Here is a 27,319-nt window from a genome sequence, read left to right as displayed (position 1 = left end):
GGCTTTTGTGCCCTGCTGCCTGCTGTGACCTACCTGTGAGGAGACCGGGCACACTCTCTGCTCTGAGCCCACGTAGCACCGGGCCTGCAGCTGGAGCAGGCCAACGGGCCTGGCAGGTGGTCACCAGCTCCTTGCAGAAGACAGCAGAGGTCAGAAGGATAGGAAGGAGGGCTCCGTAGGGTACTGAGGGGTAGGAACTGGTGGAGGCTATCCAGCTGGCATCACATGGTACGGCTGTACTCGATGCCACCCTTGCTGGAGATGCCTGACCATGGCAGGAAGCTGCAGAGCAGGCTGTGGGCCTGGCGGTAGATCCTGTGTGGGATGGAGCAGGGGCTCAGGTTGGCCAGCGCTGAGCCCAGGTGCTGGATGTAGTCTGTGGACTCTGTCAAGGAAGATGTAAGCTTACCCCTGCCCACCCCTGCTGTCCTTAGGGCTTGCCAGAAACCTGGAAACGGGCCCACAGCATGCCACATGAGGGGTCAAGGAACAAGAACCTGCTGAGCTTCTGCAGTGCACGGAGACTGACAGGCCTCTATGGTGCAAAATCGCAAAGGGCAGGGCCTGGGGCCAAAAGGGCCCCTGTATGAGGTCCCAGGCGTGCAGAGGCAAGTGGGGCAAGGGTCTGGCTTGATCCATGGAGCCGCAGCAGTGACATAACCCTGTCACTATTACAGACAGCCAGTCGATGCCCCATGACTGAAGGGGCCATTTTCACCCAAGCCAGGAGGCTGTGGGGTTCTGGCTTCACCTCCTTCCTTCACCATGTTCTTTTGAAACAGAATACTCGGTCTACCCGTCCCTACAAAATGCATCCACAAGCTTCACTGGCTCTGCTCCCAACACAGCTCATGGAGGTCAAGGATATAAGATTGTCCAGGGAGGGTGGCCACCGTTGATGTAGAGGACGTAGGTGAAGCCGTCCTTGAGGACCCCGCGGATGGAGTAGTAGTAGGGCAGGTAGTGGTGCTGCTTGAAGTCTCTGTTTTCGTAGAAGCTGATGGCTGTGTTGTTGGTGGTGAGGACGTGCAGATAAATGGCTTTACAGTGGTCCTGGGCGGTGGTTGAAATGTGATCCTTTAAACTTTCAAGTAAGAGAGACCCTTGGGGAGAGCAGGTAGAGATTAGGCACATAGGCAGTTAGAAAGGAGACATGATGCAAGCAAGGGCAAGGCCTTTGCAGGGCTCTTCTAAGGTCTCCCAACCAGTAGGGCTTAAGTAGCAAGGGGACCCAGAGGCTCTCTGGCCTTCAGTAGCACAAGTGTGGGCCTGAGCTTAGATAGGCACAACACGGACCATCCTGGATCAAAAGCAGGCCTGCTGTTCTGTCTGTTTGGACAGCAACCCTGATGACAAGGAGCATGGACTAAGGGGGTGAATTACGGGTCTTCACTTCTGTGTTTAATCTCAGCCAGGGGCACATGGGCTGAGTGTGGCTGTGGGAATGGTGAGAAGGGATGCTTTCCCCAAGGGGAAGCTAGGAAGGAGGCTGTGGTGAAGGCCAGAGAGTTGGAGAGATGGCCGGGAGGAGAGGAGAGATGGCTGAGTCCAACCTGGATGGGGCCGGGCTCAGTGGAAGGAGCCGAGAGATGTGAGGAACTGGCCTAGGTTGGGCCACCCTTACCAATGCCATGCTTTCTGAACTCTTTGACAACGCCAAGACTGAGGATGTATGCAACCTGGGTGTCCACGGAGAAGCTGGAGGCTAGAATATCTCCATCCTAACAAAAGTTAGAGATAGAAGTCAGTGTACCAGCTTACAGGCTCCTGGCAGCACACAGCCACACCATGTATGTTTGGGCTCCCTCCCTGGCCACAGTACCCAGGGACACAGGAACAGAGAGGGCAGAACGAAAGGCTATGGTGTGTCCCCCACCCCTCCAAGGCTTGGGTGCCCCTGTGAGGAGCTGCTTAGCACACATAACTTCCTCTGGAAAGGACAGCAGGCCATCCAGGCATAGGAAGCACACCGTGTGCCTGCAGGTGCCAGGAGATGTCAGTGCTACCTGAGCATCTAATGGCCTCCACACGTGTGAGTGGATACATACACGCAGAGTCTGGAGGCTGCCCCAGGGGTTGTAGAGGAGAGGGTGTGGGCAGCCAACCACCCCTCTCAGCTACAACATGCCATGGAAGGCCACTCCACACAGGTCTCCTGCTTTCCAAGACACAATTCTCGGGGAAGAGTTGTGAATCCTCCACCTATGAGTTCAGCTGTTTGTCCTTCGGAGGGGTATGCATGTACATAGCTGACCTCCAGAAAACAAGGCTGGGATGCAGCCTTTCCACTACCTGTGTCTGCCCGGGGCACTTGTGGCTTGCCACAATGAACCCGGACATGGGTGGGGGTTCTCAGGAGGGCAGCCTTCCTCATAGCCTTTGTGACTCAGAGCCCAGGCTTGCATTAAGTCACCCCATGCTGGGAACTCAGCTTAGCCTCTCAGGTCTGCCTGAGGCCCAAGCCAACAAGTGCCATGGTGCAGGGCCCCCTCTGAAGGTGGATTAGGGGGAGGGTGTGTGGACACTCAGGATGAGGAGGACAACCACTGGCTTTCTGCTCTTACCATGGAAGAACGGGCAGAAAAGCCAAGGAGGAAGCTGGGGCAGAAAAAGCTCCTCTTAAACGAAATCAACTGTGCCAGGACATAGAGATGGCAAAATGGGATGGAGGGTTGTAGAACTGGGACCTACAGCAAAGCAAACAGAACCACATGCTGCCACTGGTGGGGGTTGGCCTCCTTGGAGCAGACGCCCCTGTGGCCAACATCACCTGGCCCAGAGGGGTGCTTAGAACCCCAGCCAAAGTCATAGCCTGCACTTAAACAGGGCTTGCTGCAGGCGGTGACAGGGTGGGCCTACCCACAGACCTGCAGGGCTCTCAGATCTGACAGGAAACTGCATAAAAAGAAATCACACCTCTATTTCCACTACCTTCTGACTGAAGCTGACATTCCTTCAGTCACTAGGACATCACCACCAACACGGTCAGACTGCATGAACTCCCATGAATCCCACACGCTCACCCCTGATGGAACAACGGATGTCCTGAGGCCTGTGGCTGGACCTTGCCCCCTGACAGGTGGTAAGGGTGTGTGTGTCACCAGACCACACATTTAGCACAGACATGAGCAGGAAATGAGCCCCAGGACTCCAGACTGCTGGGTCACAGGCACCAGAGACCTAGGGCCCCAATACCAGGCAAGGCCAGTTTCCCATGGCTGTCCCTGGACCCTGAGCCCACACTGAGCAGCATTAGCCACATCACTGCTGCACAGATGTACCTCTTTGTGTATTTTGGTCCTGCTTTTAATTTCAGCTACTATCATTCCCACGATGGCGCCTCTGTAGGTGGCAGCAAGGGAAAAGAACTTCTTGTTGGACGTAATATCACGATACCATGAGTCTGGGTACCTGAGGAAGAAGACATGGATAGGTAAACCCACAAAGGTCAATACCCACTACCACGGTGCTTGGAAACCCCAAGTTACAGGGGACCTAGAGGTGTAGGGGGCCAGATGAGAGAGGAGACCAGGAGGGACAGTGCACCTGGAAAGACAGGACACCTGGAGGAAGAAGAGGACCTGACAGGAGAGGGGATTTGGAGGTGCAGGAGACCTGGAGGGACAGGGGACCTGGCAGGAGAGGGGACTGAGAGGGACAGGGGACCTGAATGCACACAGATCCCCAACTACTTGTGCCCTCTGCTCTTAGGCTTCTGAAGACAGGAGTCACTAGCTGGAGGAGCCCAACGGTCACGGTTCTTATAGAAGTGACCTGTCAAACAGGACAGGGAATTTCTGGTGGGACAATGATTATATCAGACTTGAGCTGTAAGGGTGAAACCTCCCATGAGACTTAAGGGCAGTGAGGGGACAGCCCTGGGAGGCCTACTCCTTAGCCAGTGACTTCCAACGCATGTGAGGACCCAGACATGTTGGAGGCCTCCTGTAAGGAATCCATGTGCAACTTCTTGGCACTGAGGCCACAGGAATGACGCGAAAAGGAGCAAAGGTCATAGCCAAGGGGCACTTGAGTTAAGGGCCCCTCCCTGGATCAAAGATAAAGTGCGGCCAGGGCTTGTGAGTGTTGCCCACCAGAAAGAAGCCAGACCCCTGGCAGGCAAGAATGGAGAGTAGATCTGGCCTCCGCCCCCTACCCCACCCCACTCTATTGAGTCAAGGGCAGGAAAGCAGAGGTTTATAGATGTGGGTTTTGACTCTCAAACTTGGAAGAGACCTAACAGGTTGGCCTGGATGCCTTTCTTATGATCAAGAGCTAGAGTGGGGGATGTAGCAGAGAGCTCCTCTGCTCAGCTCTGCCAAGGCCTTTACACCCACAGAAGCATCCCATATGGGGTCTATATGTCACCTGAGGTTCTCTCCCTGGCCTGCTCTGACCCAGAGTGTCCAGCTGGCCTTGCAGCCGGCACCCAGCATCCCACTTCATGGCCCCAGATCACTACAGCTTACTCTACTGTCCAGGGAGCCCCACGGGGAGGGAGGCATGCCAGAGCCTGTGGCTAAGGGCAGCTCTGGCCTACCTGGCCCTTCCAGGCCTGTCCTCCCTCTAAAGTGTGGTCATGTGGCCACACTTTAGGGCCGTGAGCTCCTCTTCCAGCTCCAGCGTCTACAAGATCCCAGTCTGCCCCGACCCTTGCAAGCTGCATGCAGCTGGGGAGCCTGCCACTGCCCACTTACTCAATGGGGAACCAGTCGCCACACAAGTGCTTCACGGTGTCTATGTCATCGTGGCAGAGGAGGCGCAGGCTGACCTCGCTGAGGGCGCTGGACGGCACCACTTCTGTCATTCACACCTGCAGAGAAAAGAGGCAGCGTAACCTCACAGCCACTCACCTGTTCCTCCTCCTCGCTCTAACCTCGGCAGGAGGGGTGCGGTGTGCAGCACTTCCCCCTCACGAAACTACTAGGTCCCAGGGGTCACAGTCACCCTGGCCTTACAGAGGTTCAGGAACAGTAAGTGAGGACCCAGGCTCCCCGCACTTCTCAACCCAGCCCAGGGAAGCCTGCCTCTCAACTGTCTGTACCCTCTCCCACTGACCTCCCACAGAAGTCCAGGCTCCTCTGTGGTGGGTCTCAAGTCTCATGACAGAAGATCCTTGACTGCAGAAAGCCCACCAGCCTGCCATCTCCCTACCCTGGGGTCTTATCACTGCCAAAAACAGACTGGGGCTCGGACATGCCAACCCTCCTCCCCTTTCCACAGGCTGCTACTCATCCTTAGCAGCTGAGAAATGGTGGGGGTTTTTGTTTGTTTTAATTAGCAATGACAACAGAATTCCAAAGTCACCATTTGCGGTCCACTGGTGGGAATGAGCCAGACAAGCAAAAACATCTGTTGGGGAACAAGTGCAGCGCCTCTTAGTGGCCTAGGATCCACTGACCTGGTGGTCACCACTTGTCCTAACCAGTTGACAGCAGGCCGCATCCGGCAGGAAGCACCGGAAGGCCTTGTAAGTTCCCACCGGAGATGCTGGACCGCTAACGTCACAATCACAGGTACCAGCCTGCACACAAAAGTCAGGCAAAGGGCCTGATGACAGCTGACGGACACAGAGTAGGTCGGCCACAAGCAGGTGGCCTGGTCTCTCTCAGCAGCCAGTGCTGGAGGAAATACGAAAGAGATGAGGAGACAGAAGGCTGACAACTGTACATGATGCGCAGACTGCCACTGGGAAAAATAAAATGTTAACAACCACACTTGGGGAACTTCAAATATGTTGTGGGAAGTGAATGCATTACAAAGCTATGATTCACTTTCTTGGCTCTCTGCATGGCTCAGTAGCAATACAAGACAAAGGTGTTTTTGTTTATTGCAAAGATTTATTTATTTTTATTGCAAAGTCATATACAGAAAGGAGGAGACAGAAAGATTTTCTGTCTGATGATTCACTCCCCAAGTGACAGCAACAGCCGGTGCTGCGCCGATCAGGAGCCAGGAGCCAGGAGTTTTCTTCCGGGTTTCTCACATGGGTGCAGGTCCCAAGGCTTTGGGCCGTCCTCGACTGCTTTCCCAGGCCACAAGCGGGGAGCTGGACGGGAAGTGGGGCATCTGGGATTAGAACCGGCACCCATGTGGGATCCTGGCACATTCAAGGCAAGGACTTAAAGCTGCTAGGCTACCATGTTGGGCCCACTGCAGGACAAAGTCTTAGGAGAGGCAAGCGGATAGCTCTTGAAGAGAAACATCATGGTTTGCAATGGTCAGTGGATCTGCTGAGAAAATTTAAATGCTATCAGCTAGCAAGCTAGGTAGCTAGTGCAGTTACAGCATAGGTACTTCCTATCATATATGTTCAATTTTTAAAAAGTAATTATGGGGGGCCCGGCGTGGTGGCGCAAGTGGTTAAGTCCTCGCCTTGCACGCCCGGGATCCCATATGGGCGCCGGTTCTAATCCCGGCAGCCCCGCTTCCCTTCCAGCTCCCTGCCCGTGGCCCGGGAAGGCAGTCGAGGACGGCCCAAAGCTTTGGGACCCTGCACCCACGTGGGAGACCCAGAAGAGGCTCCTGGCTTCGGATCGGCATAGCATTGGCCCGTTGCGCTCACTTGGGGAGTGAATCATCGGATGGAAGATCTTCCTCTCTGTCTCTCCTCTCTGTATATCCGCCTTTCCAATAGAAAATAATAAAAATAAATCTTAAAAAAAAAAAAGTAATTATGGGAATTGGAGGGTTGCTGGCAGCTGCATACGTGGGGCAATTTTCAAGATTTAAGGGAATCAGATGCTCAACCCATCCAGCTCACTAAGCCCAAATGAGACACAAGTAGCGACTGTTCAGTCACCTGCCCCCTTGCCCAGCAGCTGGCGGCCGAGCACGTGGCCCCTTCTAGCTGCTGCAGTCATTTGGCAGTTACCAGCACAAGAACTTGTGGCCTCGGCACCAGGTGGAACTCCAGAAATTCAACCAATGAAGCCCACTGGTGTCTGCACTCCTGGGAGGGGCTGGCTACCAGCAGGACGACTTAGCTCAGCTCTCTCTGGAAGGGTGGGCTGAGCGCAGGCCGCTGGGAGCAGCCTGGCACAGTCTGGGTCAGGGTGGCCACAGGCAGAGTCCCCCGAGGAGCTGGGAGCTGCTATAGCAGAGAAAGCAGATGATGCACAGCCTTGACCTCTATGGTTGCCTGAGACAGGGGACCGACTACAAAGGGATTTGGGGGAGGGGAGCAACTTCCTGGGAAAAATGAAATATTCTATCATGACAGTGGTGGCAGTGGTTATACATACACAAAATCAAAATGCACTGGGCCCCGCGGAGTGGTCTAGCGGCTGAAGTCCTTGCCTTGAATGCAACAGGATCCCATATGGGTGCTTGTTCTAATCCCAGCAGTTCCAATTCCCATTCAGCTTCCTGCTTGTGGCTTGGGAACGCAGCAGAAGATGGCCCAAAGCCTTGGGACCCTGCACCCGCACGGAGCAACTGGAAGAAGCTCCTAGTTCCTGACTTCGGATCGGCTCAGCTTCAGCCATTGCGCTCACTTGGGGAGTTAATTCTTCTCTGTCTCTCTTCCTCTCTGTATATCTGACTTTACAATAAAAATGAATAAATACATTTTTTAAAAAGATGATGGAAAGAGGCCAGATCTTACCAAGATTTATTTCACTTGTTTGAAAGGGAGAGTTTCAGGAGGAGATCTTCCATTTTCTGGCTCACTCCCCAGGTAGCCACAACAGCTTGGACTGTGCCAGGCCAAAGCCAGGAGCTTTTTCCAGCTCTCTCATGCGGATATAGGGACACAAGGACCTGGCCCATCCTCCAGTGCTTTTGCAGGTGCATTGGCAGGTAGTTGGACTGGAAGTGGAAGAGCTGGGACTTGAATTGGCACTGTAAGGGATGCTGGTGAATGCTGGTGTTGCAGGCAGTAGCTTAACCCTTCATGCCACAAGCTACTTGGACATCACTGCCTTCCCTGAAACATCGGCAGGCAGCTGAAACCGGAGTAGCAGGGACTCGAACCGTGCTCCAAGACAGGAACCCTCACAGTTACAAACAGCACCTTAACCCACTGTACCTTAACACTGGCTTATGTCCTGGGATTTATATACTTCTTGCCTAGCATTCTCAGCACAAGGTTCTTGATCCAAGAGGGGAACATTCATTTCTGGCTGACTTTCAAGAGAAACACTGAACTCTTGAATACACAACTACTTGTGGGTTCTCATAAACCTACTAGAACGTCCACATTTCCCAAGGCAGGATATTTGGACTCCTTGATTCAAAAATAGAAGCAAGTCATGTTTAACCAAAAGTTAGACTTTAGGGCCTAATGAGACCAGCTCTACTGACCACAGGCAGGATAGAGGGTTGAGAAAGGCAGATGAGCATCCCCAAGCTAGAAAAGGGAGCAATCAAGGTGGGTGCAGTGGGTGGTGGCCTGCTGGGGAGGAGGTTCAGCCTCAGGGTCAACCAATCTCCCTTCAGAACCAATCAGCAGACCATGTTCACCTGGACAGGCTGCAAAAACCACAAGACGTCTGGGGACAGGAGGCTTCCTGTGGGTAGCCCTGGGTGCCTGGTGTAGTGACATCCATTTGCAGCAGGTCAATGATGACAAATGTTGGTTCTTCTGTGGAACAGCACTGTGAGTTACCACTTAGGCAGGGGGCATGTAAATGGCAAGGCCAGGACCCAAGCAGATGGCAAAGAACACTCCCCATACTGGCCTCTGGGGCCACAGAACTTTGTCCTGGCCACTTTGGCATGTGCAGGAGAATGTGCTGCCATGGCCTCCCACTCGCTAGAGATGGGATCTGCCCTGTAGGTGAGAAAGCTGTGACCACGAAGCTGCAGGGACTAAGAGCTGAGTCAGGTCAGAACAGAGCCAGAACTGAGCATTGCACAGCTTCAAGTCAACTGTGTGCACCACGCCTCGTGCCGGCACCCACGAGAGCCCTGCCTTGCTCATTTCGAATCCAACACGGAGCAACCCCATGGACCGTCCTCAGGCTACCCAGCAGGACAGATGGACAAGAATGTGGAGGACTGGGCTAGAGAAAAGGGAACGCAAGCACTGAGGCCTCAAGACAGAGTGGTGTACCATGCTCTGAGCCCTCAGATGAGCGAGCACCCTGGCATGCTGGGGGTGGGGGTACCCATTCTTCTTCCTAGAAAGATGCAGGCACCTTCTTTATCACAGGGAACACTCGTACAACAGCATACAAAACTTACCTGAAAATTTTTTATTTAGTTTTTTTTTTTTCATTTTTATTTGCAAGTGGAAAGATACATATACACACAGAGATGGGGGCGGGGAGGGTCTTCCATCTGCTGGTTCACTTCCCCAGATGCCTAACAACAGCTGAGGCTAGGCCAGGTCAAACAGGTCGAAGTCAGGAAGCCAAAACCCCACCCAGGTCTCCCATGTGGGTGGTGGGGCCCAAGTATCCAAGTCCTGCCCAGCTGCCTGGGATTGGAAAATGCAGCCAGGACTGGCATCTAGGCACTTGGACTAAGGACATGAACCTCCCAAATGATATCTTTTATGCAGTGCCAAACACCTACCCCACATTTAGGTGAGAAGGCGACTGCCAACATTCACCTCTATGGGCAGTCCTCTTCCGAGGGTGTCTGAAAGTCTTCCAGGGCATGAAGGGTGGACCACGGGTCCCTCAAGACCCAAATCAAAGGCCTGTAGAGGGCCCGGCGCAGTGGCGCAAGTGGTTAAGTCCTCACCTTGCACGCCCGGGATCCCATATGGGCGCCGGTTCTAATCCCGGCAGCCCCACTTCCCTTCCAGCTCCCTGCCCGTGGCGCGGGAAGGCAGTCGAGGACAGCCCAAAGCTTTGGGACCCTGTACCCACGTGGGAGACCCGGAAGAGGCTCCTAGCTTCGGATCGGCATAGTATCGGCCGTTGCGCTCACTTGGGGAGTGAATCATTGGACGAAAGATCTTCCTCTCTCTCTCTCTCCTCTGTGTATATCCGCCTTTCCAATTAAAAAATAATAAAAATAAATCTTTAAAAAAAAAAAAAAAAGGCCTGTAGAGCTAGGGTCTGTCACGTGGTCTGGTCCCCGGCCCCTCCAGCTCCTTATTCCTTCTCCACTCCTCTCTCTTCTGCACTGAAGCAATACTCCAGTCACTGTCCTCAGAGCACTGGGCGAGGCTAACACAAAACTTAACCCTGGCTTTGCCCACACAGCCCAGCGAGTGGCTCCCTCCACTAGACCACCCTGAACTCAGGTCATGGAGGGACATGGGGTGAAACCAAAATGTCCCCATATCCACACATGTGGAATGGAATGTGGGAAGGGGGTACTTCCTGGCACCCCCTCCCAAGGATACCCATGTGGGCACTCCACTCACTTCCCGAAGTAAGGAAGCCAGAAACAGCCCCATATCCTTGCTCCTGGTAGGGCCTGCCCATGCCCAGGCCTTCTTAAGTGCTGTTCTAATTACAGATAAAAACCACTCTGCTTGCCCAAGGGCTGTAACTCGGGAGCAGACTCCCCGGGTCACGGTCACACAGCCATAGGCGCCTCCACCCTGCCCCTGTGCCGTCTCCTTCCATGTCACGTCATGCCTCCTACCTGCTGACAGCCATGGGTAAGCAGTGACCTCCACGTGTTCCTAGACCCCACAGGGACATTAAGTCAGCCTGTTCGAACTTCAGCTCCTTCCTACCTCCCTCATCATTTCCCAGGAAAGATGAAATGAGGTACCCTCTTCCACAAGCTACATTCCAGTCCCTGGTTAGCCCACACCTTCCTCCTCCAAAACTGTCACTCTCCCCTCGCCCGCCATGGGCTGGAAGCACACTGTGGGGTGTTGGTCCGAGTGAGCTGTGACCATGGGTGAGTACCCATCTGGGCTGCAGAATTCCACTGGTGCAGGAAAATGGTCACTCATGAGATGACAAGCAGCAGCCTCCCTCTTCACACCCTACTCTCTGTGCCCCGAGGGGAGCCCACAAACCAGCTATGTGGGGTCCTGCTGCATTCAAGGCGAGGACTTTAGTCGCTAGGCCACGGTGCCAGGCCCCCCTGCTTCACTTCTGATCCAGCTTCCTGCTAACGTACCTGGGAAAGCAGTGGAAGAAGCACCTGCATCCACATGGGAGATCCAGAGAAAGCTCCTGGCTTCGCCTGGCCCAGCCCCTATAGTTGGGGCCATTTGAGGGGAGAACCAGAGGACGAAAAAATCTAACTCTGTTTTTCAAACAAAATAATACCCACACACAAGATCAGGATCAATAAAGAACGAAAACAGGTGGCAAGACAGTGTCCCAAAGGCAGACCCAGTGGCTGCCTTACCTGCAGACTTTGGACCAAGCTCTTAAAAAAAAAATTTTTTTTAAGGTATTCATTTGGACCTGGCGCAGTGGCCTAGCAGCTAAAGTCCTCGCCTTGAACATGCTGGGATCCCATATTGTCATTGATTTTAATCCCCGCAGCTCCACTTCCCATCCAGCTCCCTGCTTGTGCCCTGGGAAAGCAGTGGAGGACGGCCCATGGGATCCTGCACCCGCGTGGGAGACCTGGAGGAAGTTCTTGGCTCCTGACTCCAGATCAGCTCAGCACCGGCCATTGTAATCACTTGAGGAATGAATCATTGAATGGAAGATCTTCCTCTCTGTCTCTCCTGTATATCTGACTTTACAATAAAAATAAATAAATCTTTTTTTAAAAAATGTATTCGCTTTCATTTTATTCGAAAGGCAGAGACGGAGAAGGCAGGCATTTCCACCAGCTGTTCATTGTTCAAAAGCCCGCCAGCCAGGGCCGGCAGAGCGCCATGCCCTCCCAGGGCGCACACACCAGGAAGCGGGCATCAGAAGTGAGGCTTCACCCACATCAGTGCAAATGTGCACCCTGAGCCTCCTTTCCCCGTGAGAGGGACTGAGGGTGCATCAAGGGATTAAGCTCCGGATTCACAGTGAAGGAGCCAGGGCCACCGATCCAGGGTCAGGGAGGCCAACAGGGCAGTTCTGCATTTATTTATGTTTAAAAGATTTGTTTTTTAAAAGGATTACTGAGAGAGAGGATATCAGAGAGCTCTTCCACCTGCTGGTTCACTCCCAGATGGCAGCGGCCCTGCAGCAGCTCTCCAAGCTGGGATTGTGCTAGGAAGCTACTTGCTGAGCTGCACCCACCCAGTTTACAACCCCAGGTCAGGTCTAGCGTCTGGGCATCAGCCTGGCATCAACCTGGCGGTTAAGCTCTCCACCCCACAGATGGAGTCCTAGCTCTGGGTTATGACTCCAACTTCCCACCTGTGCAGACCCTGGGAGGCAAGTCATGCAGCTCAGTCCCTGCCACACCTTCAGGAGACCTAGATGGCATCCCAGACCCAGCTTCACCCTAGCCCAGCCTCAGGCACAGTGGGCCTCTGAGGAGCAAACCCCCAGATGGAAGTGCATGCTCAGTCACTCTCTTTGAGACAGACAAACAAAAAAACAAAACAAAACCAAACAACAGTGCTAGATTTCGGGCCGAGGGGACGCTAGCAGGTATTTATGTACCCAGCATTTTGGACGAACACTGACACTCGACCCTACGGAGGCTCTCCTCCAACTGAGAACCTATCTGTTCTTGGACAGAAATCCTAAGCAGAGCAGGTGTTCACTTGGTTTCAGGTATGGAGTGCTGCCATTGGTGGGTCCAGTTCAGGCCCCTTCCACCTTGTGCCCGCAGCACACCAGGGCACTGGTCACCCGCCCGGCCCTGCTCTGGGCTTTGAGGCTTTCATGGTTTTCAATCTCTGCTTCTCCAGGTTTGTTTAAAATCCTTCAGAATCACATAAATCCTCAACATGAAAGTAGGTCAAGTTTGATAGGAATTACCACTGGATCATGTGGTTAACTTTCATAAGAAGATGATTTTTTAGAAAGCTTCAACCTCTGTCCAGGCTTGCCTGAGGAATCAGGGTCCTTGCAGGTGGCCTGCATAGTTCACTCCAGTGTTATGGGATTTTTTGCTAGGAGTTCGAGTTGTTTTCATTCTTGGGAAAAAAATTAAGACTTACAGGTGATATGTAAAACTATAAACCCATTTGTACATCGAAACCATTTCATGGCTGGCTTTAATTAATTACAACTTGTATATTTTGTAGGGTCTTTCCAAATTACAAGCATTATTACCCATTTTGCACTAAAACAGACTAAGGTCCTGCCCCCTGGGATCAGCATGGCGTGTGGTGTAACACTGATACACAGCCTCAAAACTGCAAAGAAGCCAACAGTAGGTGCTCACAGACGGAGCTGCCAAGCAAACTCACAAACATTTTAAAGGGTTCCTAGGTAACTGTTAATCATCAATTTTAGTAGCTACATGAAATCCAATTAAAAAATACTTAGACAAAATAGTGACACACAGGGAAGGAGGACAGACCTTGGAGCTGTCAAAAGCTCTTACAACTATTCACTGAATCCAATTCAGCATTTGAATTTGGCCTGAGGTCATGCAGAACTTCCAGCATCTACTTGAAAGCTCTCCACACAACCATGCTTTCATGTTCCCCACAAACAAGGAACCAAAGTGTCAGCCCCCCAAAGGGCTTTGCAGCTCTTTCCTGAAGGAAGGAGACCATGACAGGGATGGAACACAGCAATGAGGAAGCCACTGTCTACACATAGGCAGCACTCCTGCTCTGGGTCAGCAGACTAGCTGGTCAGCTGCCTGTGCCCAACACAAGGACACTGCCGTCACCTGACCTAAACGCCTCTCGGCTGCCAAATGCTAGCAGGTGCACTGAGACAGTCACTGCCTCTCATTCCTCAAATCTCCCAATATCCAGGAATCTTCTGCCATCAGGCCAGAAGCATGCTGTTGCTAAGCAACATGGAGTCACATCTAAAGATACTCTCCACAGTGCGTGGGTGTGGTTAAAACAAACATGGTGACAAAGTCTTCAAGTTACAACTGGGAGAGGCTAAAGATAGGACACCCAAAGACTTTTTAAGGAAATGGCATGTATGAGTATATACATACGCATTTTACCCTGCATGTCCGTACTGTGTCACAGGTTTCAACTACCGGCACCCAGGCCTAAGAAAGACCAAACTCCAGCAAACCAGGGCAACAGCGGAGCTCAGGCAAGCCCCATTCCTAACCGACACCTGCATGCTGCTTCTGCAGGCCACACGCACCTGCTTTCGCTGCTGGGCTGTGCTCAGAACGGCGGCTAGATGTGACTGCAGCCACCCAAGTCCCCTCTGCATCACTGATTTATTCTGGCTGATGTTGTTCAACCCCCTTTAATACACACGCACACACCCATTCCCCACCCGCCAGTGGCCAGGGAACTTCTCCCACTTCCTTGGACATCAAGTGTTCCATGGACTATTTCCACAGCCGACCTTTGGAGTCACCAAACTTCCCACCCAGCGGGTTAAGCATTAGCCAGGTGTGTTATTGCTTCAGTGCTTTGCACTGGAGTGCCCCCTCTGGTTCGCACGCTCAGATTAACAGCCACTCCAGACCTCACCACGGACCACTCAGGTGGGTCCTGACCCTGTTTTTTTTCCCAAGACAATCAAGTGACAAAAGAACTCTGGCTCAGAGACCTGGCAGTGTGAGAACAACGAGCCAGCGGCCCATGTTCACAGCCGACGGCCCATGGCTCAGAGCAGGCCCACACCTCCTGCGCAGCTCCTCCAGGGGCACAGCCGAGGAGCCAGAGTCCCTCTATCCCCGGGAAGTGGCCCATTCGAAGGAAGAAACTGTGGTTTGCCAGAGGATCTGCACGGTCAGCCGGTGATTCTAGACACACAGGGCACGCGTGTATCCTGACAGCCAAGCAGGGGAGGCCAGACCGAGCTCCTGTCACCCAGGAGATCCCGGGGAGGCAGTTTACACTCGGTCCAACAAGTAACACACCATGGCGAGGCCGCACTGTTGGCTTCAAAGGCACCCCCACGGGCGCCGACGGGCAGGGCCCTTTACTTAGAAAATTTCTCCACTACTCGTCCTGAGGTCCGCACGCAGGCAGCCCCCGCCCCGGCACAGAAACTCACCTCTCTCTGGTGTCGGCGGCCACAGCCCTCACCTCCGGACCGGAGCCGAGTGTGGGGAGGGCAGGGGCCGCGCAGGACCCTCCCCGAGGGAGGCGCCGGTCCCCGGGGAGCCCGGCCTCCTCGGCCAGGGGCCCGCTCCGGACTCCCCGCCTCCCAACCGCCCCGCCCCGCCGGCCCGAGCCGCCTCACCTCGGGAGGGAGCCGGCGGCAGCTGAGGGGGTCGCGGGCCTCAGCACATCCTGGGGGCGCGGGGGCCGAGAGGTAGGACCGCGCGGGTCCCGCAGCCAGTTATGTAACAGCAAGGGCTGCAACCGGGCCGGAGGCGGCGGTCCGTGGCACTTCCGCCCCCCCGCCCGCACCCGGCCGGCACGCAGCCCGGAAGCCCATTGGCCACCATCCCCACATGATCCACTCTCCTGAAGCCGTTGCCGCCATCTTTGGAGTGGGCAGTCCTAAGGAAGCCGGGCGAGGGCGGGGTGGGCCCTCGGCGGCGGTGCCAGCTTGCCAAGCGTGGTCGGTGGAGGCGCCGGTTCCCAGGCCGGCATCCCCAGGGCTCCTCCTGGTGCTTCACGCGCAGAGACCTAGCCCCCTCGGGCCTCCAGATCTAATACTTCCGCAGCTCTCACCTTGGTTCTGTACCGGCGCATCCCGGACACCAGCTGGCGACGACGCTCAGCAGACGCGACTGAACCTCACTGGTACAAAGCTGGCTCCGGGCCGACAATCCCCGGCTGGCCAGCGGGAGCATCCAGGGACCGCACTGAGCGCGGTCAGCCGACAGCCCACGTCCGCTTTGGCAGCTGGGGTGGAGGGCCGTCCTTCGTCTCAGTGGCACGTGGTCCTACAGCGCAAGGTCAAAGCCAAGTTGTGTATCAAGGAACCTGTATGATGCTCAAAGGCTTTAAAGTAGACAGTTTTTCTTTTCTTTCATAGGACCACAGCAAGCCATACAACAAAGGGTGTGTTAAGAAGAACCCAGGGCAAGGTGCAATGGTTCAATGGCTAATCCTCCCCTTAAAAGCACCAACATCCAATGTGGGCACCGGCTCGTGTCCCAGCTGCTCCACTTCCCATCCAGCGCCCTGCCTGTGGCCTGGGAAAGCAGTCGAGGACAGCCCAAAGCCCACATGGTTCCTGGCTCTTGGCTTTGGATTGGTTCAGCTCTGGCCATTACAGCCATTTGGGAATAAATTAGCAAATGGGAGGCCTATCTCCCCTTCTTGCTGTAGCTATGCTTTTACAATATAAACAAATGAATACATCTTTAAAAAAAAAAATTAAAAAGAACCCAGGGTTGAAATGTTTAACCTCAAGAGGACTTGATTAACATCTAAGGGAATAAATCTTAGCACATATTAAAACATTTCTGAATCCCAAATAAACTGTGAGTGCTTTTTCAGAAACGTTCAAAGCATATTCTTTAACATCTGACAAGAAAAGGTGCCTAGAGACTTAAGGGGTTTTAAAAGTGATTGGTATAATTAGTCCAAGAATAATACTCAAGGTAATTGGATCAACAAAGACCAAACTATTGCTCTATGTGTAGTATTGATGTCTAGTGGCTGTGGAACTCCTGATCTATGTAAGGCAACCTGTGTGTGGTGCTCCTTTTGTAATTGTTTTTCAAGTTCCTTGTAGAGAATCTGGAAGACCACTTGGCCAGGGTGCCGATCACTGTAATTTTATTTATATTTCTGTGGACTTACCAAAGCTGCACAAACATGGAACTATAAGCCAAGCAACACGGAAAGGCGTGTTTGCAGCTCTTCAGAACGTTCCCATCACTCTCCACAATGCCCTGTGTCGTGATGAAAATCATTTGTAATTAGATAGTTGCAAAAAAATAGTAAGATTGATGAGATGAGAAAAAGCCACACCAAATGAGGCAAAGGGAGATGGGGGGTGTTGTGTATGTAAAACACAGTACTACGAAGCCTTGCATACTTTTAGGGACTGGTGCACTTGTAATTCCAGGCTTTCTGGAAACTAATCTAAAGAGAACTGGTTGCAAGATTTGTAAGTGGTGTGGGCATTTACCTAGCAATAAAGACACTTACACTGGGCCCAGCATAGTAGCCTAGTGGCTAAATTCCTCACCTTGAAAGTGCCAAGATCCCATATGGGTGCTGGTTCTAATCCCAGCAGCCCTGCCTCCCATCCAGCTCCCTGCCTGTGGCCTGGGAAAGCAGTCGAGGAAGATCTTCCTCTCTCTCCTCCTCTCTTTATATCTGACTTTTTAATAATAATAAGACACTTGCAAAACAGATGCGAGAACATGGTGGGATTCTTGACTGTCACCTGACTTCATTCTCCTGCTGCTGCAGCCTCTGGGAGGGACAGCTGATGACTCAAGTCCCTGAAGTCCTGTTCCCTAGGTAGGAGACCTGGACTCGGCTCTCCTGCCAATGCAGCAGCCGACAGCATCTCAGTGGTGAAGCAGCAGAAGGGAACTCCCTGCTTTGTCTTGGCCTCTCAGGTAAGAAAGCATTCAGCCTTGGGCAGGTGTGCTGGTGCTGCACTCACATTTCATACTGCAGTGCCCACTCAACTCCTGGCTGCTTTTCTGACCCAACTTCCTGTTCATGCACCTAGGAAGGGAGCACTTGGGTTCCTGCCACTCACATGTGCAATCCAGATGAAGCTTCTGGCTGCTTCGGCCTGGCCCACCCTGGCCATGTGGCCATTTGGGGAGTGAACCAGTAGACGGAAGGTATCTCTTTTCCCTTTCTCTCCCCCAGGGCAGTGTCTCTCCCCTCTCTTTGCCTTTCAAATAAGTATATATTTTTAAAGTTTTTTAAAAGATTCACTGGGTCACAAAATTATCCACCAGTATTTATAGTGTCCCATACCATCTCCTCCCCTCTAAATTTCTTTTTTTTTAATGCTTATTCTTTAAAAAAAAAAGATTTATTTATTTTTATTGCAAAGTTAGAAAAGAGGAGAGACAGAAAGGAAGATCTTCCACCCAATGATTCACTCCCCAAGTGACTGAAACAGTCAGGAGCCAGCAGCTTCCTCCAGGTCTCCCACACAGGTGCAGGATCCTAAGGCTTTGGGCTGTCCTCCACTGCTTTCCCAGGCCACAAGCAGGGAGCTGGATAGGAAGTGGAGCTGCCGGGATTAGAACTGTTGCCCATATGGGATCCCGGCGCATTCAGGGCGAGGACTTTAACTGCTAGCCGACTGTGGCGGGCCCCCCTCTATATTTCTAAAAAAAAAAATAACATAACTATCACAGCTTCTCGTAGTAAGGCAATTCCAGGGTAAATCACTGTCATGCTAGACTTATGATGCAAGTATTTAGCTTCCTCTGCAGCAAAGTCAGGCTATGAACTTAAGCTTTTATCAACAGACAAGAGTGAAAGGAACAGAGGCCACGCTGGCACTGCAGCCATAAAAGGTAATCGCCACACCGTTATCATATGGTGAAGAATATACTGGTATTGACTGTTATTCTCCCACATACTCATGTTTGAAAAATTTAAAAAGGTGTTTTTTAAAAAGGCAAATACTTGCTCTCCATTTCCTCTTGCTCCACTTTCTTACTGGCCAGACCATGGGTGGGTGAGCCCCTTTAATCCCAGGGCAAGCAAGACCCTGCTCAGGGCCCAGCACAATGGCTCTATCAAACAAATCTTCACCTTGCAAGCACTGGGATCTTATATGTATGCTGGTTCATGTCCCGCCACTCCAGTTCCCTTCCAGCTCCCTGCCTGTGGCCTAGGAAAGCAGCAGAGACGGCCCAAAGCCTTGGGACCCTGCATCTGTGTGGGAGACCCAGAGGAACTCCTGGCTCAGATTCAGCTCAGCTCCAGATGTGCTGACCATTTGGGGAGTAAACCAGTAGCTGGAAGATCTTTTTCTGTTTCTCTGCTCTGTAAATCTGATCTGCCTTTCCAATAAAAATAAATGTTAAAAAAAAAAAACCCTATTTCAGTACTTCTCACCCAAAGTCTGGTTTGTGCCCTCTGCAGCGTCAGCAACACCAGGGAAACTGCTAGAAATACACAGCCACGGGCCCCAGCCATACTGACTGAATCAGAATCTACCTTGCACAGAAACCCCAGGTCAAGTTTAAGAAGCATTCCCTAGGTGACAGCACAGTGACAGCATTCTGCCGTCTCCAGGGTTCTGTGGACAGCACTCCGAGGTACACGGAATCGAGAAGGGTGGGTATCTCCATTTCAACACTCTTAAACACAAAAGCAAGAATAGTAACTACCACTTCTCCAATGTGTCATGCTCTGTGTTAAACATTTGACAAAAGATCTCACTTATCCTCATGCTAATTCTTCCAGTTAGGCCTCTGTGTTATTGTAAGGATAGTTTCCCACTAATAATCTATTCCATTCGCTCCACTGTGTAAATGACATTTACCCCACCCCCCTGTTCCAAAGTGGTCTCTGACTGGTGGAGCAAATTAAGCTCACGCCAGTCTCCATGGCTCAATGATGGACTCTGGTAACCCTGACCTGGTCAGTCCAGGGAAGGGCACACTGTCACAAGGGTTGGTTCATGAGTGATCGAATTGGCCCTGAGCTCAGCAGTGATTGGTTTTTCGAGTCTTTGCCTTTCTGCTTGCTCTCTCTTTCCTCTCTCTACTGTTTTCATTTTTATTTATTTATATTTATCTGAAAGACATATTTTCCATTCAGTGATTCAGTCCCCCAAATGTTCCAGGGTTGGACCAGGTGGAAGCCAGGAGCCAGGAACTCAACTGGGGCTCTCATTTGCATAGCAAGAAGCCAAGTCCTTGAACTTGGTTCCCCTTGGCCTCACAGGGCGCATGTCTGCAGGAAGCTGGAGCCTGGCCTAGCATCCAGGCATGCTGATGCAGGAGCAGACTTCCCTGACATCTTCAACACTGAGCCAAAATGTTGGCCCCTGAGTAAGTTTTTAGACAGGCTTTTCATTTTTATCTATTAAATTCATATTTCTAAAACACATTTATTTATTTATATTGCAAAGGCAAATTTACAGAGAGTAAATACAGAGAGAAAGATCTTCCATTTGCTGATTCATTCTCCACACAGCTGCAATGGCCAGAGCTCAGCCAATCCAAAGCCAGGAGTCAGGAGCTTCCTCCAGGTCTCCCACACGGGTGCAGGGTCCCAAGACTTTGGGCTAACCTCCACTGCTTTCCCAGGGCACAAGCAGGAAGCTGGATGGGAAGTGGAGCTGCTGGGATTAGAACTGTTGCCCATATGGGATCCCGGCGCGTTCAAGGTGAGGACTTTAGCCGCAAGGCCACGCCACCAGGCCCAATGCTTATTAATTTTAAAGAACAGTTTGCCAATTCCAGAAAATTTACTACAAATGAATCTCTTCTACTTGTGGAATTTGAGTAAAGCTGTTTCACTGCAAGTCCCCCAAGCTGGGAATGTTACCTAAGTTCCCCCTCCTTTCAACATCTGGCTGTGTGCTAAGCAGGGGGACCCCCTAAAGGCCCTACCAGTGGGGGAGAACCGGCGGTCAAGCTACACACCCAGCTGCCAGGCAGTGGCACTTGCTCAAAGGCACTGAAAGGGAAGTCTCCCGTTTCTGTCTCTGCAGCCCGGCTCTCTCCCCGCTGTGCAACAGAGAAGCAGTCAGCTCCACTGGCCCATAGACAGCCCCAAGCCACCGTCCACAGTGGCAGACTCTTCCTTTCCTGAGCACCCAAGGAAAAATATCTTCAGGAATTCACCTATTTTAAACTTTACTTCAGGCTCCCAATGTCCAGTATGGCTCTCTTATTCCAAACCGGGGTGTTCCCAAGTCTCCCCTTTTTGGATTCTGCCAGGTTACAGCCCTCCCCAGCTCTGCTCAGGAAAAGCTGCTGACAGAGGGACAAGGGCTGGGCAGGAAAGCTGAGAGGAGCTGGCCACCAGTGTTCCTACTAAACCTGGAAATGTGGCTCATGAACAACAGTGCAAGTCAAAACCTACCGCATAAGCCTGCTTTCCTCTTATTTCCTTAGGCAAAATTCCTAGAATGTTAGTTATTGAAATTATTATTGGTTATCAATATTTGACCTTTGGAAACAAACTTCAGATTGCCTGCCCAAAATGTTTTACCAATTTATCCTCCTCATACCAACAGCAAGAAGACTACATCCGCTGCTACAGGGCAGAGTCCATACCCTCATCAACATGAGATCTCAAGGTGCTTGACAAAGATTTCATCAGACATGCTTTGTACAAATACCAACGGAACTTACATAATGGAATAGGAGCAGACAAATATTGTTGGATGTCTGCTGTGTGCTAAACGCTGTTCTGCTCCCTGCGGTATATTCTCATTCACCGCTCCAGAAAGTCTCAAAGATGGGTACCACTGTTCCCATAACACAGATGAGAAACACATCCCAGACCTCTACAGCCTGCAGAACGAAGCTCCACTCACTAGTGGTAGTGCTGAGCACCCATCATGAAGGATGGAAGCCAAGAAACAAGTGAGCTGCTTCACCACTTAGATCTCAACTTCCCTGGCTTTCTGAGGGAGAACGTCATGGGCTTCCAGACAGACTCCTGACAAACCACTTCCAGGAAAGCCCTGCATGTCAGCCAGCATCTGTTCTGTCTGAGAGGACCCAGGGCCACCCTGCACACAAGCCCAGGACAGGAGAAGGTCAAGACTGACATTTGATGGAATAGATTATTGTAACTTGTGGCTCTGAAGGATTTATTGGCATCTGCACAGATCAAAACCAGGTCAACCAGGAACCAAACATTTTTGCTTCCAAAGAATGTCTAGGATGGCTCAGTTGGCTAATCCTCCCAATCCAACTGCTGGGATCCTATATGGGTACTGATTTGTGTCTTGGTTGCTCTACTTCCCTTCCAGCTCTATCTTGGGACCCTGTACCCACATGGGAGACACAGAGGAAGCTCCTGTCTCCTGGCTTTGGATCAGCTCAGTTCTGGTCACTGTGGCCATTTGGAGAATGAAGCAGTGGATGGAAACCTTTCTCTGTCTCTCCTTCGTATAAATCTGCTTTTGCAATAAAAATAAATAAATCATTTTAAAAAGAAAATGCCTAGGATCTATGTAAACAACATAAAAAATTAAATTTTTTAAAAGTCTAAGCTGGATTACCAGGGATGATCCTGCACTCTGGAATTAGAACCAAGACAGAGCTGGCAGAGGTGGACTGTACCGCTGCACATCCTGTCACTAACGTGCCGAGTGTGCTCTGAAGCGGGGCTTACCATCACGCTGCCAGAGCATCATGTTTCAACCAAATGCTGAACGTTCAGTCACAGTGACTGTAATACTTACATTCCTGTACCACCTAGCAGGATACAGTGTGCCTCCTATCAAGACAATGAAAGCAAGCATTTCACTAAACTTCCTCGATAATTCAAACCAAAACACAATTCAAAAATATTTAAACATTCACGTGTCAGAAATGGATTTCACTGAAGCCCGGTTTCCTCTGACCACGAGGGCATCATTCACTGTGGGACATAGGCTCAACTCTTCTCCCTACCCAGACAACTCCATGTCTTCCTCCCACACCCCCGAGGCCTAGTCTTTCCATGAGCTGCAGGGAAGGGAATGGCAGAGCTATTACTCCACTCCTAGCCATCCTCTCTAACTCCGTGGTGAATGAACCTCTGATCTCAGGAGTCTCAAACTGATAAATCTTTGTGGGGGTGGAATTAATCATCTAGGTTCATGGCCTGCTAGCCTCCTGTCATCACTTCTCTGCCCTCATCAAGGCTAACCTGCATGCTCTGCAGCTCTCACCACCTCCAGGAGTCCTTGTTTGCAGACTCCTAAGTACCAGTTAGATCCACAATCTTGAAGCATCCCTGGCTGCAGTGACTGAACAACTGAACTGGAGTTGGTGCAGAGCAAAGCTCATTTGCAGTAAAGGAGTCACCAGAAATTCACTTTAGAGCCCTGAGCCTTTTTTTGATTAAGAGACTCCTTTGCAACACTTGGTGACCTTCACTTCAAAATCATGACAACCTCGTGCTTGGAGAGTTGCAGCCATTGTTCCTTTGGTAAGAGATAAGAGATTAGCAAGAACCAGTTTCCCAGCTGCTTGGGTAGGGTTTTGGACACCTGTGAGAAAAGCCTCTCACTGAAGTTGGAGGCAACTTCTGCACCTTGAGAAGATTCTGGGCTAATCTGAATTGGCATTACATGCCATAAAGGATATAGTAAGGCAATATGAACCAGAAACCAAGCAGGCACAGTGGCACAGAGGGCTAAGCCATTGCTCAAGAAGCCCGTACCCCACATCAGAGTCACTCTGAGTCTCAGCTCCCTGATAACACACTTCGGAAGGCAGCAGGGATGGCCCAGAACAGGATGGAGTTCTTGGCTCACAGCTTTGGCCTGGCCCACACCTGGCTGTGGACACTTGGGGCATGAACCTGTGGATGGGGGAGGGAACCTTTCCTCTCTCTTTCCTCTCTGTAATATTCTTGCTCTCTGCCTTACAAATGTTTTTCTTTTCTTTTTTAATGAATCAGAGACATACATATTTTTAAGTAACTGATTCTGAAAAGCAACACCATCTGAGAACGGAAAGCACAACAAACCTCACAGGCATTTTATCCTGAAAATGCTAATAATCACTAAGGAGAGTATGCAAAGCACTTCAAAAAAGTTAAAAAAAAATGGAATGAAAAGGTAAGTTATTGTCATGCAACAACTATTTTTGGGAATCCATGCATACAGGGCAGGCATTTGCCACAGAGGTAAAGACACTGCTTGGGAGGCCTGTGTCCTGTAAGAAATGACGCAGCGTTAGCCCCGATGCACTCTGGATTCCAGCTTTGTGCTAAGTGCACCCTGGGAGCAAGCAGTGATGGCTCAAGTGCTTGGGTCTTTGGCAACCACAAGGGAAACTAAATCGAATTCTTGACTCCTGGCTATGGCCTGGTCCAGCCCTGACCATTGTGACTAGTAAGGGAGTAAACCAGTAGTTGGACAATCTCCCTGTCTCTCCCTCTGTGACTCTTTCAATAAATAAATAAATAAATCTGTTTTAAAAAAGAAAATTATAAACTGCTAATTTCTAGATGATAGAGATAGGATAGATAGGGTTGACAGAAGCCAAACGCCAGGAACTCTATCCTGGCCTCCCACATGGCTAGAAGGGAGCCAGGCACTTGGGCCACCATCTGCTGCTTTCCCAGGAATATTCTGAGGGAGCTGGATCTGGAAGTGGAACTGGCACTCTGTTATGGAATGCCAGCATTGCAAACAGAGGCTTAACTTGCCATACCACAACACTGGCTCCTCAAGCTCAAAAAAAATTTTTTTTAAGATTTATTTTTATTGGTAAGGCAGATTTACAGAGAGAAGGAGAAACAGAGAGAAAGATCTTCTCTCTATTGATTCACTTCCCAAGTAGCCACAATGACCAGAGCAAAAATCTGAAGCCAGGAGCCAGGAACTTCTTCCAGTTCTCCTACACGAGTGCAGCGTCCCAAGGCTTTGGGCCGTCCTCGACTGCTTTCTCAAGCCACAAGCAGGAGCTGGATGGGGAGTGGAGCAGCCAGGACACAAACCAGAGCCCCTATGGGATCCCTGCACATGCAAGGTGAGGATTTAGCCACTAGGTTATTGCATTGAGCCCTCAAGATCAAATTTTTAAGCCACCTTCTTCCAGAGTATTCTTGTCTAATTTTGATAATCCACTTGTAGAAGGGCCAAGGAAGATTTTGTTTTCTCTTGTACTTTTGGGCTGATCATCTCTTTGGTTAACTACCGAATATCACACGCTTCATTTCTAATCACTGCAAATTGCGTTTATCTCTGTAGTAAAGGGAACAGGGTTCAAAAGAAAGTGCTAGGGGCAGCACACAGCATCCCCTGCTAACTGTTCCACTCTCGTTCCAGCTCTGTTTCACTTGGGAAAGTGGCAGAGAATGGGGTCCAAGTCCTTGGGCTCCTGTTGCTGACACAGAGAGCCAGGCGGAGTCCTGGGTTCCTGGCCTTAGCCTGATTTAGCCCCAGCCACTGTGGCCATTGGGGAAGATGGGAAATCTGTCTCTCCCTCTTTCTTGTTCTGACTTTCAAATAAATAAATCTTTTTTTTTTAAAAAAAAGGTCCATGAGGGCCCGGCGCAGTGGCGCAAGTGGTTAAGGTCCTCGCCTAGCACGCCCGGGATCCCATATGGGCGCCGGTTCTAATCCCGGCAGCCCCGCTTCCCTTCCAGCTCCCTGCCTGTGGCCTGGGAAAGCAGTCGAGGACGGCCCAAGGCTTTGGGAACCTGCACCCACGTGGGAGACCCGGAAGAGGCTCCTGGCTTCGGATCGGCATAGCATCGGACCGTTGCGCTCACTTGGGGAGTGAAACATCGGATGGAAGATCTTCCTCTCTGTCTCTCCTCTCTGTATATCTGCCTTTCCAATGAAAAAATAATAAAAATAAATCTTAAAAAAAAAAAAAAAAAAGGTCCATGAGAACCTTTATGTCAAAGAGCTAAAAATCATTATGAGACAGGCCAGAATAAAGAGCAGCTAAGATATCAGGCCAGAGTAAGAGGGGAGAGGTGAGTAGGTGAGCAGCACCCTGACTACAGTGGGCACACCTTTGGGGTAGGCCTCCAAAGACCAAGCTGCTAGCTCCTCTTCAACATGTATGCTCTGGACTGGTCTAGCTCGTGTGGAAGCATGTTCTCATTTTTCCATCTTCCCTGAAGCAAATTTCTCTCTAATGTGGATAGTCTTTTGTGGTTCATTCCCAGAAGACCTAACTCCTGGCTAGCTGTCCACAGATGGCACTCATAAACTGTTAGCTACCAGGCCTGGCGCTGTGGCCTAGCACTAGAGTCCTCTCCTTGGACGTACCGGGATCCCATTTGGATGCAGGTTCATATCCAACTCCCTGCTTGTGGCCAGGGAAAGCAGTCGAGGATGGCCCACTGGCTTGGGACCCTGCACTTGTGCGGGAGACCTGGAAGAAGTTCCTGGCTCCTGGCTTTGGATCGGCGCAGCACCGGCCATTGTGGCCACTTGGGGAGTAAATCATTGGACGGAAGATCTTCCTCTCTGTCTCTCTTCCTCTTTCTACATATTTGACTTTGAAATAAAAATAAATAAATCTTTAAAAACTGTTAGCTACTGATCTGACATCTTTTCTACCTTCATTTTTTCTTTTCCAACAGAATCCTCATTTTTTCAGGGGCCAAGGGATACGGCATGGTGGCTCAAAACAATTTCTGATAGCCTTTTACTCTTGACAGTGACTGGTTCGGGATAGGGATACGACTCAGTATATGTTTGCATGTGTTATTTGGATTTCCCGGTCATGTTTACCAAATAGTGACCCCAAATTTCTGTTACATCTGTAACTATCCTACCTAATATTCCATCAAATCACACTGATTGCCAACTTTCATAACATAGTTTTGAAAATAATTTTGGAAGGCAAAGACATAGAAGAAACAAAGAAGGAAAGAAGAGAAAAAGGAAAAGACAGTTACCCTCCACCGGCCTGTTCACTGACAAATGCCCACAACATCCTGGGATGGAAGCCCAGAGCAGGAATCCAGCTCGCTATGTGACCACCACCTGCTGTGCGTTAGGATCAGGATCCAAGCCAGACTCAAATACAGACACTCCAATAGGAGATGACCTGCTGTGCCGAATACCTCGCCCGGTAATATTAACAGCCGTGCAACCCTTCCTTGAGTAACCTTTGAAGGACAGGCATCCTGCTACCACCAGGACAAGAAAATACGAGATTTGCTTTTACGTTATTTTCTCATCTTTCCAGTTCTCCTCTAAGCCACCGCAAAGAGGCAGCCCTTCACAACAGTACAAAGTTAAAAACTGGCCATGCGAACAACTATAGCAGAGCTCAAATTTTCCAACCCTAAATCCCCACACGCCAGCACACAGTGTCAGTTAACATGGGGGCAATTTCTGGTGCTGGAGCCGGTGCCAGGCGTGCGAGGAGGCATGAGGAGACCAACAGCTCTGCGAGGAGCCAGCCCCGGCCCGCCGAGGGGCCTGCAGCGGCCTGGGTGGGCGGCGGCCGCGACGCCCAAGGCCCGTCGAGGCGGAACCAACGTGGCCCACCGCAGCCAACTGCACTGCCGCCAACGAAGCCATCTCTTCGCACTCTGCCGCCCCGCGAGCCTCGTACGATTTTGGCGGCCTGTCAGCCCAGGGCTAGGCCGGCACACTCCGGCGGCCCAGCCACATGTCGAGGCCCACGGTGGAGCAACACGAGCCAGACCCACATTTCATTACCTACTCTGGCGAGTTCGGGATTCTCCCTGTCTTCTTGCTCTCGTTCTTCTCGGAAACATACCGTCAGCCAGGGGGTCACCCTAACGCTCCTCTCGGGTTGGTCAAAAGGTCCCGGAGCTCAGCCAGGAGACCCCGTCACAACGGAACCG

The 27,319-nt window shown here is 51.3% G+C and overlaps 1 protein-coding gene across 2 annotated transcripts; it reads right to left on the bottom strand.

Annotated features, from left to right (window-relative positions):
• Positions 1 to 56: 56 nt before the first annotated feature.
• LOC121167828 (N-alpha-acetyltransferase 60) lies at positions 57 to 27,319 on the bottom strand. 2 transcript variants are annotated; one of them, XM_040997489.1, is made up of 7 exons: positions 27,171 to 27,319; positions 15,159 to 15,810; positions 4,698 to 4,813; positions 3,282 to 3,411; positions 1,625 to 1,721; positions 869 to 1,103; positions 57 to 378 (listed from the first exon to the last, which is right to left on the bottom strand). In XM_040997489.1, exons 3-7 carry the CDS (start codon positions 4,805 to 4,807, stop codon positions 222 to 224), a joined length of 729 nt encoding a protein of 242 aa, XP_040853423.1. In that variant the 5' UTR covers positions 4,808 to 4,813; positions 15,159 to 15,810; positions 27,171 to 27,319; the 3' UTR covers positions 57 to 221. The 2 variants fall into 2 exon arrangements, with proteins under 2 accessions (XP_040853423.1, XP_040853420.1); XM_040997486.1 differs by having other exon boundaries at positions 122 to 378; positions 15,596 to 15,810.

Source organism: Ochotona curzoniae, unplaced genomic scaffold (assembly GCF_017591425.1).
Source record: "Ochotona curzoniae isolate NIBS_2020 unplaced genomic scaffold, NIBS_Ocur_1.0 patch433, whole genome shotgun sequence".
In the NCBI taxonomy this organism is placed as follows: Eukaryota; Metazoa; Chordata; class Mammalia; order Lagomorpha; family Ochotonidae; genus Ochotona; species Ochotona curzoniae.
The sequence above is the reverse complement of the archived record's forward strand: the minus strand, read 5'-3'. Positions and strand labels throughout refer to the sequence as shown.

What these genes read in the sequence shown, in the direction of transcription:
- LOC121167828 (XM_040997489.1), bottom strand. Translation starts at nt 4,807, where the DNA reads ATGACAGAAGTGGTGCCGTCCAGCGCCCTCAGCGAGGTCAGCCTGCGC. An exon ending in GGACCAAAATACACAAAGAG is followed by an intron (nt 1,722 to 3,281) that starts GTACATCTGTGC and finishes AACTTTTGTTAG; the next exon opens with GATGGAGATATTCTAGCCTC. An exon ending in CACCCTCCCTGGACAATCTT is followed by an intron (nt 379 to 868) that starts ATATCCTTGACC and finishes GACAGAGTCCAC; the next exon opens with AGACTACATCCAGCACCTGG.